Below are 10,147 nucleotides of genomic sequence, written 5' to 3'. Positions count from 1 at the left end.
CCTGCAAGGCAACAGGTGGGCCACAATAGCGACTCGCTCTGCAGCCTGCTTCCATACATAGTTTATAACACAAAATTATTAAAGGAAGCTCTGACTCTAATGTCTACGGGAGCTTTAGTTACGGTTGTTCAGCCAGTATGGGTATGGTGAGTACAGGAATTTTCCTAAACTTTGTCCCTCTGGCTTTAGATGGCACTGTGACTTTGCAAGTTGATCATTTTCAACAAGGTATTACATTATATGTAGTTAGACTTCTATTAATTAAATTGGTACAATGAGCACTTTTAGTCATTATTTTGAATTTTTGTTACATCAAAATTTAACCTTTTATGCAATTAAGTGTAGTTGCTGATGAATTTTACTTCCATGGAAGGGAATGCAAAAATTTCCTAAGTATCAGACTGTCGGAAAAAACGAATTTCAATTTGAAGAATATTACTGCAGAACTTGTCTCAAAATGACTGTCAATGCTAATGTGAATAGCACTCGAGCAGTGTAGTAACAGACCATATTCCTGAAGTTAGGTTTATGTTATGTGTAGTGGTAATTCTGAGACTTTCATTCCATAGGCTATATTCCACATTTGCCAATATCGTTCCACTTTGCTATGTCACTCTCATGCCAATGTCGCCTATGAGCATGGAGGCATAATAGGTTGGTATGATGCCAATTCAGAGATGATGGAATCGTGAAGAATGAGTGATATCGATAGAACTGCAAAGGTGTATAACAGTGGCATGATGACAATGTGATACCTATCTTGAAATTGCAACTTATATGACGGCAATGTAACAACGACGCCATGAGGACAACAAGATGACGACTATATCAAGACAATGGCATGACAACAAATAGATGAAGAAGCAGGAATGCCAATGATGGCACATGACAGCATTGGTGTGTATGACAATGATGGCATTATGAGAGTGGGGTATTGAAGCTGGAGTGATGACAATGGCACAACCACAACAGTTGTGGTATGACGATGGGTGCATGATAGCGACTGTCTGATGGCGACGCAATGACAACGATGGCATAATCACAACTGAATGACAAATGTATGGTTATGATAGAATTATGAACAATGAATGACGTCGATAGATTGACAAAGAGGATATAATGACAATAGGATGACAATACTGAAACGATGGCAATGGTAATACAACAGCGTGACGACGATGGCATGATGACGACATGACGAGTATCGGATGTTGAAGTTACAATGATGACGTTAAAATAACCGCGATGGCATCCCGACGATGGTGTAACAACAAATGTATGATGACGACGATGTAGGGATGACAATGGCATGAGGACAATGGAATGACGACGAGTGTATGATGAGTCCACCAGGAAACCTGTATAATGACGATGGCGTAACGACGACGGCATCACAAAAGTTAGATAACGAAGCTGGAGGGACGATGATAGCACAACCACGACAGCATTACGGTAACCGTCTGGCAATGGAGGCATAATAGCGACTGTCTGATGATGACAAGGACAGCATAATGACGATTGAATGGCAGTATGATTATAATGCAATGACAAAGAAAGATTGACATGCATGGAACAACAAAGGCAGTAGGACGACGACGGCATTACTAGAGTCAGATGACAAAGTTGGAATGACAACGATGCAACAACCACAACGGCATCACGACGTTGACAACATACCAGTGGCGTAAGCTATTAGACAACTTGGACCGCTAGGTCAGAGTAGGTGTGATGGCTACAGCATGGCGAGAGTCGGATCGTGAAGCTGGAAAGACGACGATTGAATGACCATGACAGCTTCACTATGGTGGTGTGACAGCGAATGCACGTCGACTGTATGACAACAATGGCTTGACGACGACGCCATGACTAGAGTCGAATGACAGTGATGCAATGACCATGATAGCAGCACGACCCAAACACATACCTAGTTCTAGTTGCCTAAGCTATTAGACAACTTGTGCCACTAGGTCGAGACAGCAGGCTTGACAATAAGATCACGAAGCTGGAATTGCAACAATGGAGCGGCCACAATGGTATCACGACGAGGAGCGCGTACCTAGTGGACAACTTGGGCCACTGGGTCGGCATAAAATGCTAGACAGACAAACAGACAGACTCATGATGATGGATTGCTCATGATGGGTTTGCGTAATGTTTAACGACAATCAAGTGTCTGCTCATGTCAGCCCTATAGCGGATCCAAAGTGGGTTCGGGGAGGCTGTGCTTTCACACCACTCCCTCGACATGCCGGTACTTCAGCACTGCAGTGAGCGCACCCCTACCCCCTTGCGCTCTTGAGCCCCTCTCTCTTACACTTTTCCGGACCCACCCCTGCATGTCAGCCAACGTTCTTTGCTTGCTGGCTCCCATTTTGCAGTTACCGGCTGCTGTCTTGCGCAATTCGTCACGAATTGTTCAAGCTCTCCTCACCGGCAGTGTGGTAGTTGGCTGGCTGATAGGCTATGTTCAACGCAGTGGTTTAGAACGATAGCGCATGCTAGCTCATAAACACTGAGTGCTTGGAGTGGCAGCGACGAGTAGCGAGCAGCGCGGTGAACGTTTCTAAAAAAATTAAGTGGAGTGCAGCGTCAACACGCCGCAAAAGATTACTTCAGACATCGGTGCGTCGTTTACATGAAGCCGGACGGTGTCGATAACAGTGATTGAGGCAACAGCAGTGTAGTGTACCAGATTTTAGTACACTATAGCAGTGGAACGAGACTGTATTCTTTTACAAGAACGTTCATTGAAGGGCGCGTTAGTCGCCGGATGCCAACAGTGTATATATCTGCATGAAAAAAAACCTTCGATGGGTACGCGTTTCTCACAAGCTTATGAGTTCCAGATAAGGCATTTGCAACGGCAAATTAAATATTTCGTCAAAGTTTATTATACAACCCGGGTTGTGGCAGAGGCTGGGAAATTAGTTAGTGGGGCTGCAACGCGAATGTAGAAATCGTCTGTTAAGGGCCTGCTGGCACATGCTGTCGCACGAGAGCCTTGGGTGTCTGAACCAGTGTTGCGGAGTTACTGGAATTTGGAATAACTCCGGCATTATTCCACATTTTCCCGACCACGGAATCGATTGGGAATAGAATGGCAACAACTCTTGGAGGAACTGAATGGGAATGGAATTAGGCACCTTTTGCCCGGAACGGAATGGAAATGTAATTACGCCTTTTTCCGAAACTAGATAGCTTTTTCGTCTACACATCGTTTTTTGTCAAAATAAGCGGAAGGACCAACCAGCCTAAATTCAAACATTAGTAAGTCAGAGCCTCGAATTTAACAATAAAGCAGTATTTTTAAGATGGCTTGGCAGTTTACAAGCATGGTACATTTATAAGCAACGCGCCTGCTACAATTCTGTCCTGACTGAGTTGCTCCGAAGTAACTGCGACCACGGCGGTGCCTCCCCGAACACCGACGCGACGATTCGCACTGAAGATAGCCCACATTCGCTCTGTTCTAGGGTGTGAGGACGGAGGGGGGTGGGCAGGTTCGGAGGTTGCGTTTTTACAATTGGTAGTAGGTACAGCGGGGCGGGGCATTTCTCACGGCGCTTGGCGTTTCTGCGCAGGCACGAGTAAGAGTGAGTGCGAGAGAGAAAATCTGGGAGCCTTTGCTCCTTGAATATGCGAGTCTGCCTAGGCACATCGGAGGAGGTTTCTTAATGCGTGTTGTATGTGTTTGTCCCCTAGGCGTGGCGGAGTGCGCGGTCCAGTTTGTTTACGCTCCGCTGCTGGCTGCCCGCGCGGTGAGGCAGTGTGCACCGACGCCCCATTTGGTGATTGCTGTGTCTGAAGGGACAAGGTTCTGACTGGTGTTGTATAACTCGTGGATCGCTTTTTTAGTCGCGACGATAGATTGCATTTTTTACAAGCACTGCTACAGGAGGGCACATGTAACCGGCAAATGGAGGCCTCAGGAGAGCACCTGAGGTTATATTAAAGCAGGCGGCACGGGATCTCCAGGGCACCCAAGCGGTAGCGGGGGGATCAAAGCTGGAAGCAGGGCGGCCCGTGGGTTGGGGCCGTGGAGGCTGAAGCGTGTCAGGGGGCGTTCGCATAAAAAAATTGGCTGTCCGCTATAGCAGACAGCCAATTTATTAACTCCTTAGAGATGTTCGAGGACTAAGCTATAACTTTAGCTTGATTAATATTTGCCTATAGTGTCCCTTTAATAAAGCAAGAACATAGATTTCGGATAGTGCTTCTTGTCCTTTTGAAGGTTTCGTCCATACAAGTTCAGGACGCTTCATAACCCTTCTGTCCTCGTGCCTCCACATTCTCGGCCGATCACACACAACGAGTAAATATGTGTCCCAGTTCCTGGGGTCATCGTCATCATCGTGCCCTTTACGCGCTCCTTGCGCCGGCTGACTGGTCACACCCGCGTAGTGGGCAAGTGCCACACTTCCGTGAGCGAGCTAGCAACCTCGTATAGCAAAATCATGGAGTCCGGTCGCGATCTCCCCGACAGTCCGATGACTCCTCCTCCGGACGCTGCCGTAGAGGAGGACGTGGGCGCCTGGCAGATGGCTGGCGCTTCACCATCAGCCAGCGTTGCAGGCATAGACATCAGCGCTGCGTCTCCCGTGCCTCAGCAGGCGGTAGTGACGTCCCCTGCTCCGTCTACCAGCACCATGAAGCTGCAAAGTAGCGAGGGACATGTCTTCGAGGTGGACCTGCAGACGGCCATGGTGTCCGGAACGCTGCGAACCATGATGGAAGGTGCGGGTTCTCGCTGTTTCTGTTGTTTAAATAGATGGAATGGAAGTTGGTCGATAGGATCGGCGGGCTTCGTAACTGCCACATCGATAGGCACATCGGAGAGCTTTAATCTGCGCGCTGTCGAATTCCGCCGCATCGTCAAATTTGCCAGCTCCGACTGGCTCACAGGGCTGCACGACATCTATGATTGGTTCAAAACGCCCAGGGTTCCAAACGGCGGAATGGAGCAACATGGCGCAATTTGAAAGTGTCCAACCTCTTAACTGGCATGGAGCCAAAAAAATAAAGAAGGAAAAAGAGAAGGACGACACGAAAGCATGAGGAAAACGAGAGCACTTCCAACAAAGCTTTCTGTTGCTCAATATGTGCTACATAATCCAAGCGTGAAAGAAGTATGCAGATGCACGCAAAATTGCCCGTGACTGGCCGCTCGAGGCACTCTGCGTGCATTCGCGGGCTTCTTTTAGGCTAGGAAAAAACACTTTTATGTTGCACTTATTGAGCAACACAAATCTGTATCGGGAGTTTTCATGTCGCTCTGCAATTTTTTTCATTGACACTTTTAATCTACTTATAATATTTGAGAAATTGATTATTAATTAAGACTACTTATCTAATTAGGTAGAATGAAAAAACATTGAGTATCTCCAAGCGACGGCAAACAGCATTACCTTGGTTCTGTCCAGCTACGTGGCATTCGCACATTTTTAAATTCTGGCTAAAGTTAGCTGGGACACCCTGTATATAACGCCGCGCGTCGTGGCTCTGCCAGTCGTGCGGGGATTGGTGCGCTGCCTCAATGTATGGTGAAATAAAACACGTATGCAGCTGCGCTAAAATTTCGCATGAGCGAGTATCGTAATAGCCGGGGATTTCCTTTTCTTTCCTATAGTTTCCTATAGTCTACATTTCTTATTAATAGCCTTTAAACACCAGCACCTAAGCAGACGATGCATGCACCTGGTGACTAGCGGATATGACGTAACTCCCAGCACGTCAGTTCCGGCATTTTTCACCGCGCTGCGGACAGCCGCCGGCAACGTTTTATAGCGGTGGTCACGCTAGGGTGGCTAGAATTCTAGCCACCCTAGTCACGCTGAGGAGCCACGCTTTCGGATTCATACGTCACATCCGATGAAGCAGTAAGGGAGGCGCTTTTCTTTTTCCCCCGTAATGGTATTCAAGACGTCTACTTCTGCGATCCTTTCATGGCGCGTCGTGCACAATCGTATTTCAAATGTAAGGTTACCTGAAAACTATAGACCTTTCACGCGCCTCGAAATGACGTTGCAGTTGGCCTTTATGAAGGGATTGGACGCTGACCAGTACTGTCCTTTCTTTTACCTCTTTTGTGCAACGCAGACCTAGGCAAGATGAACACGGACGCCGACGAAGTGGTGCCGCTGGTGAACGTTAGCACGGCGACGCTGAAGAAGGTCCTGCAGTGGGCCACCTACCACAAGGACGACTGGCTGCTGCTGGCCGAGGACGACGCGGCCATCGGGGTGCGCCAGCCACTGTCCTCGTGGGACGCCGAGTTCTTCAACGTGGACCAGGCCACGATCTTCCAGCTGATCGTGGTGAGTCATCAGTCGTTACTGCCGTGTTTTCTCGATTATAATCAACGCTTCCTTTCTCTCGCACTGATGGTGACCAAAGCCGTAGTAGGTGTTGATACGGAGACCATGATACGGCACATTGCTTTTTTTTTTTGTCTATGTGAGTGTATTTCAACGGCGCCAGCTTGCAGGCTGCAGACTACCTGGACATCAAGGGTCTGATGAACTCCGCCTGCCGGATGGTAGCCAGCATGATCCGCGCCAAGACTACCGACGAGATGAGGAAGCGGCTGTGCATCAGGAACAACTTCACTCCCTCCGATGAGCAGCTGGTGAGCAGCTGACGAGACCGAATGTATCACACAGTAAACCAATATGCACGGCAAACTGGGAGTAACGGGCGGTGCACGGTGCCTCTTCTAAAAATTTTATCGAAGCGTTCTAAGCGTGCACGTTATTCTCTCGGAGCCTATCAGCGCCTATCGAAATGCCCCCAAATATGAACAGAGGCCGACAATAATGCGGGCGTCCTGGGAAAGGTGAAACAGGTGGAAATCTCAGAATAGCGCTAACTTAAATATAAAGATAACCTAAAGATAAAAAGCCAGAACGTACGTTGGCAGGGTAGCCAAATTTCGGGACAAATGCCTGTTGAAAGAGTTCAGCCGAAGCCCGATGGTACGAAATAAGGCGAGAATATCGGCAAGTGTTGAGAGGTCCGGTAGGTCCTATGGTCGACGCCAGCGCCCGGCAACTATCGGATGACTACACACATAAGCGAGATGCTTAGTAGACAGCCTTACAAGGTGAGCCCGTACAGGGTGAGGCATGGGTCTGAAATTCGGGACGCGGACCACATCACATTAGTTACAATGCACTCTACGGTGTCATTCTTCGAAGGCTAACACCGATTTTCGCGCAATGAGGATGCGAACAAATTGTCTCATGTGCTGACTGTTACCTTCCTCGAACTTCGAACATTCCTTCATGATGTCATCGACAGTAGCACAACTCTTGAATGCAAGTAAGTGTGAGGAGTTGTGCGCGAGGCCTTTGAGTACGTGGGCATCCTGTTTGGCACTTGATACCTGCTAGTCGGCATTGCGGCTAAATTATAAAGGCAAATGGCAACATGGTAGACAATATGGAGAACGGACAAATCTTGCATGTATTACTGCGCAATAATCGTAAACAGTGGTAATCTTTCACTTTTGAGAATAACCGTGACAGGGCAGTGCTGTGACAACTAAATGCAAGTACTGCATATGTCATGCCCAAAGATGTACCTGGCTTGGCGACCAGTAAATGTGACGTGATAGTGTGAGCAGCTACGGTCATAGCGTGCTAATGCACGACGACAAAGAAACATCTTGCAGAATTATTGTCATACCTTTTGCCCCAAGGTGCAAAACCAACTTGTTCGTGCGTTCATCTTAATACCTAAGCGCATCTTTTCTCGATTTGCAGATGCTGCGGTAGCCCATCAGTGCGGAAGGCAAAATTGCTAGGGAAACAATAGCGGGTACCTTAACGAAACCGATTGTTGAAAATCAAAAGCCGTCCACGACGGCGTCTCTCGTAGACGCTGCGTGACGTTCAGAAAGCTTTAGCTCGGGCCTCCTATCTAAATACACAGAAATTTAGAAATCGTTTTTCTCGGCAACCGCAGCACCAAATCTGATGACGTTTGTTGCATTTAAAAGAGAAATGTTAAATATAATGACTATTGGTGGCGAATTTTTGAATTAGGTCGTAAATTGTTTATACATATTAACAAAAATCGCATATATTCAGAAAACGAAACTATCTGTAACTCAACATGGAAAAGGATATCACAATTTCATGAATCGCGCCTAAAAGTACATTTAAAGCGGACAATAAGTATATATTATAGATGACTGTGAAAAGTACCCCTAATTTGTGAGTAGACCTTCTGCAATAATCTTGTAAACAATGTAACAAATTCACGTAATATATAAATCGACATATCGAATTTCTCCGCTTTGGATGCTCTCGTGGATGCAGTTTATGGAACTGCGATATCTATTCTAGGTGCAGAGCTGCGAATTTGTAAGCTTCGTGCTTCTATTTTTTCAGGCTTACCAATTTTCGAAAATTCCGTTTAGCACATCCAGAAATAATTCGAAACTCCGCTTACAGCATTCACCAGAATTTAACATTCTCTTTGAAATGCAACAACTTTCAATAAAATTGGCCGAGTGATGATCTCAGAAAGCATTTTTACGTTTTACATATATTTGGACAGGCGACATTGGAGTTAGGCCCGAGCTAAAGCTGCCGCGAAGTGCTTCAGACAATTATCCTAGCCTGTTGACTCCGCAGCATTAGAAAAAGAAAGAAGAAATCGTGGCTGCCTTTTGGGAAGTCTCTGAAAAGTCCGGAATCAATCACCGCTGGGCTTGCTTCGTCGCTACTAAACATTCTTAGGATGAGAAGTAATTTCCACTCGATGAGCGGCCACCCTTCATCAAGAACACTGATAACGCTGGCGGGACAAGCTTTGGGGTGAAGTTCTGTGCTCAGTGATAGCTTTCAATTCTTTTATTTTTGTTTCGTTGACGCCATCACTACGTCACCGCGGAAAGTTTGAAAAGTTTAAGGTCAATACGCCACGTGGTGGCAATCCCGCTAACTAAAAGCTCATGTCCAGAAAAGCTGGATACGCTGGCTGATATGGCGGACTACCAGTCAAGAACTCTTGTTCCATTGCGAGGCTGTTAAAGACGACCTTTCCTGTATAGTAATCAAAAGAAAAGTTCTTAAGGGTCGCTCGAGGGAAACATTCAATCGAGCCTGTTACAATATGCCCTTGTATAAACAGCGCGACGTTTATTTTTTGGTAAGAGATGACTTTAGAAGCTGGGTGGAGTAAACCTTGCGACTGAAAGAGCCGCGTGGCCCTTCTGCAATTCAAATAGCCTGCGACAAGCGGGAACTCTTACGTAGAAAGCCTACGCCGCGCCGGTCATCTCGGAGGCCATGGTGCTATGCTGGACGTGGTTGCGCCCGTCCTTGATCGGTGACAACATTGAGCACGCACGTGACCTTATTTTGCGACGATCCGGCTGGTTAAAAGTGTGTACGAAGCATCCTAAATCCGGATACTAAACGTCAGAAAAGTCCGAACTGGCGGCCTGAACAGAAAAAAAATACAATAAATATTCGCAAGAGGGTGATACATATACGTCTTCTGCAGAAAAAGAAACAGGGATGACTCGGCGCATTCAAATGCAATTCCCAGCTCAACACAGTCAAGAAGCGCATGAGGTTCAAAGCTGGTGGGAGTACTGAGCGGTCGACATGAAGACAAGCAAGAGACATTTATAGTATCGGTGGTGCAAAAAAAGAATGGAAATTATGGGTGCAGGACTGTTACAGGCATAAGTAACTTTACAAGATGAAGTGGAAGTAGGCAAGAAGCTAGACTGGAATAGATGCAGTAAAACCTGATTAACTCAAGCCAGTTAGGTGACTATTTGCCGTCACTCCGTTTTAAAAAGGGTGCAATTATTGATCATTTTCAATCGCCGAGCTAAGGTGCCGACTTGATAGAGGGACACCTTTTTTTTTGTATAAGCCGCTTGTCCGTAGCGTCGTTTCTTTGAGCCACTCACTAGGCATGAGAGGAAGAGCATGAGCGAGAGAACTCGACTTCCGCGGCGCCTTCCTTTACTTTGTCCGGGTTCTGCTCGGTGAGGACAAGCGTTGTGGAGCGCCTGGCTACAACACAGCAATGCCAGGAGTCGGTCAACCCCTCCTCCGACGTTTTCTAACGTTGTTGGTAGAGTACAGCCCGTAGTCAAGAGTTGGACGAACAGTTGACTTTTCCTTTA

At 46.9% G+C, this 10,147-nt stretch overlaps 1 protein-coding gene across 3 annotated transcripts in view; it reads left to right on the top strand.

The window, feature by feature from the left end:
• The first annotated feature begins 24 nt into the window (after positions 1 to 24).
• LOC126544398 (S-phase kinase-associated protein 1-like) overlaps positions 25 to 10,147 on the top strand; it is a 31,528-nt gene continuing 21,405 nt past the window's right edge. Inside the window, exons 1-3 of one of the 3 annotated variants that reach the window (XM_055062548.2) lie at positions 25 to 4,734; positions 6,097 to 6,314; positions 6,485 to 6,625. In XM_055062548.2, the coding sequence (XP_054918523.1) occupies positions 4,455 to 4,734; positions 6,097 to 6,314; positions 6,485 to 6,625 (639 nt within the window). In that variant the 5' untranslated portion in view covers positions 25 to 4,454. Of the gene's footprint in view, positions 4,735 to 5,882; positions 5,974 to 6,096; positions 6,315 to 6,484; positions 6,626 to 10,147 lie in introns of those variants that run through there. The other 2 variants (XM_050191713.3, XM_055062549.2) reach the window with 2 other exon arrangements.

The sequence above is a fragment of the Dermacentor andersoni genome, chromosome 10 (genome assembly GCF_023375885.2).
Source record: "Dermacentor andersoni chromosome 10, qqDerAnde1_hic_scaffold, whole genome shotgun sequence".
Classification (NCBI taxonomy): Eukaryota; Metazoa; Arthropoda; class Arachnida; order Ixodida; family Ixodidae; genus Dermacentor; species Dermacentor andersoni.
The sequence above is the reverse complement of the archived record's forward strand: the minus strand, read 5'-3'. Positions and strand labels throughout refer to the sequence as shown.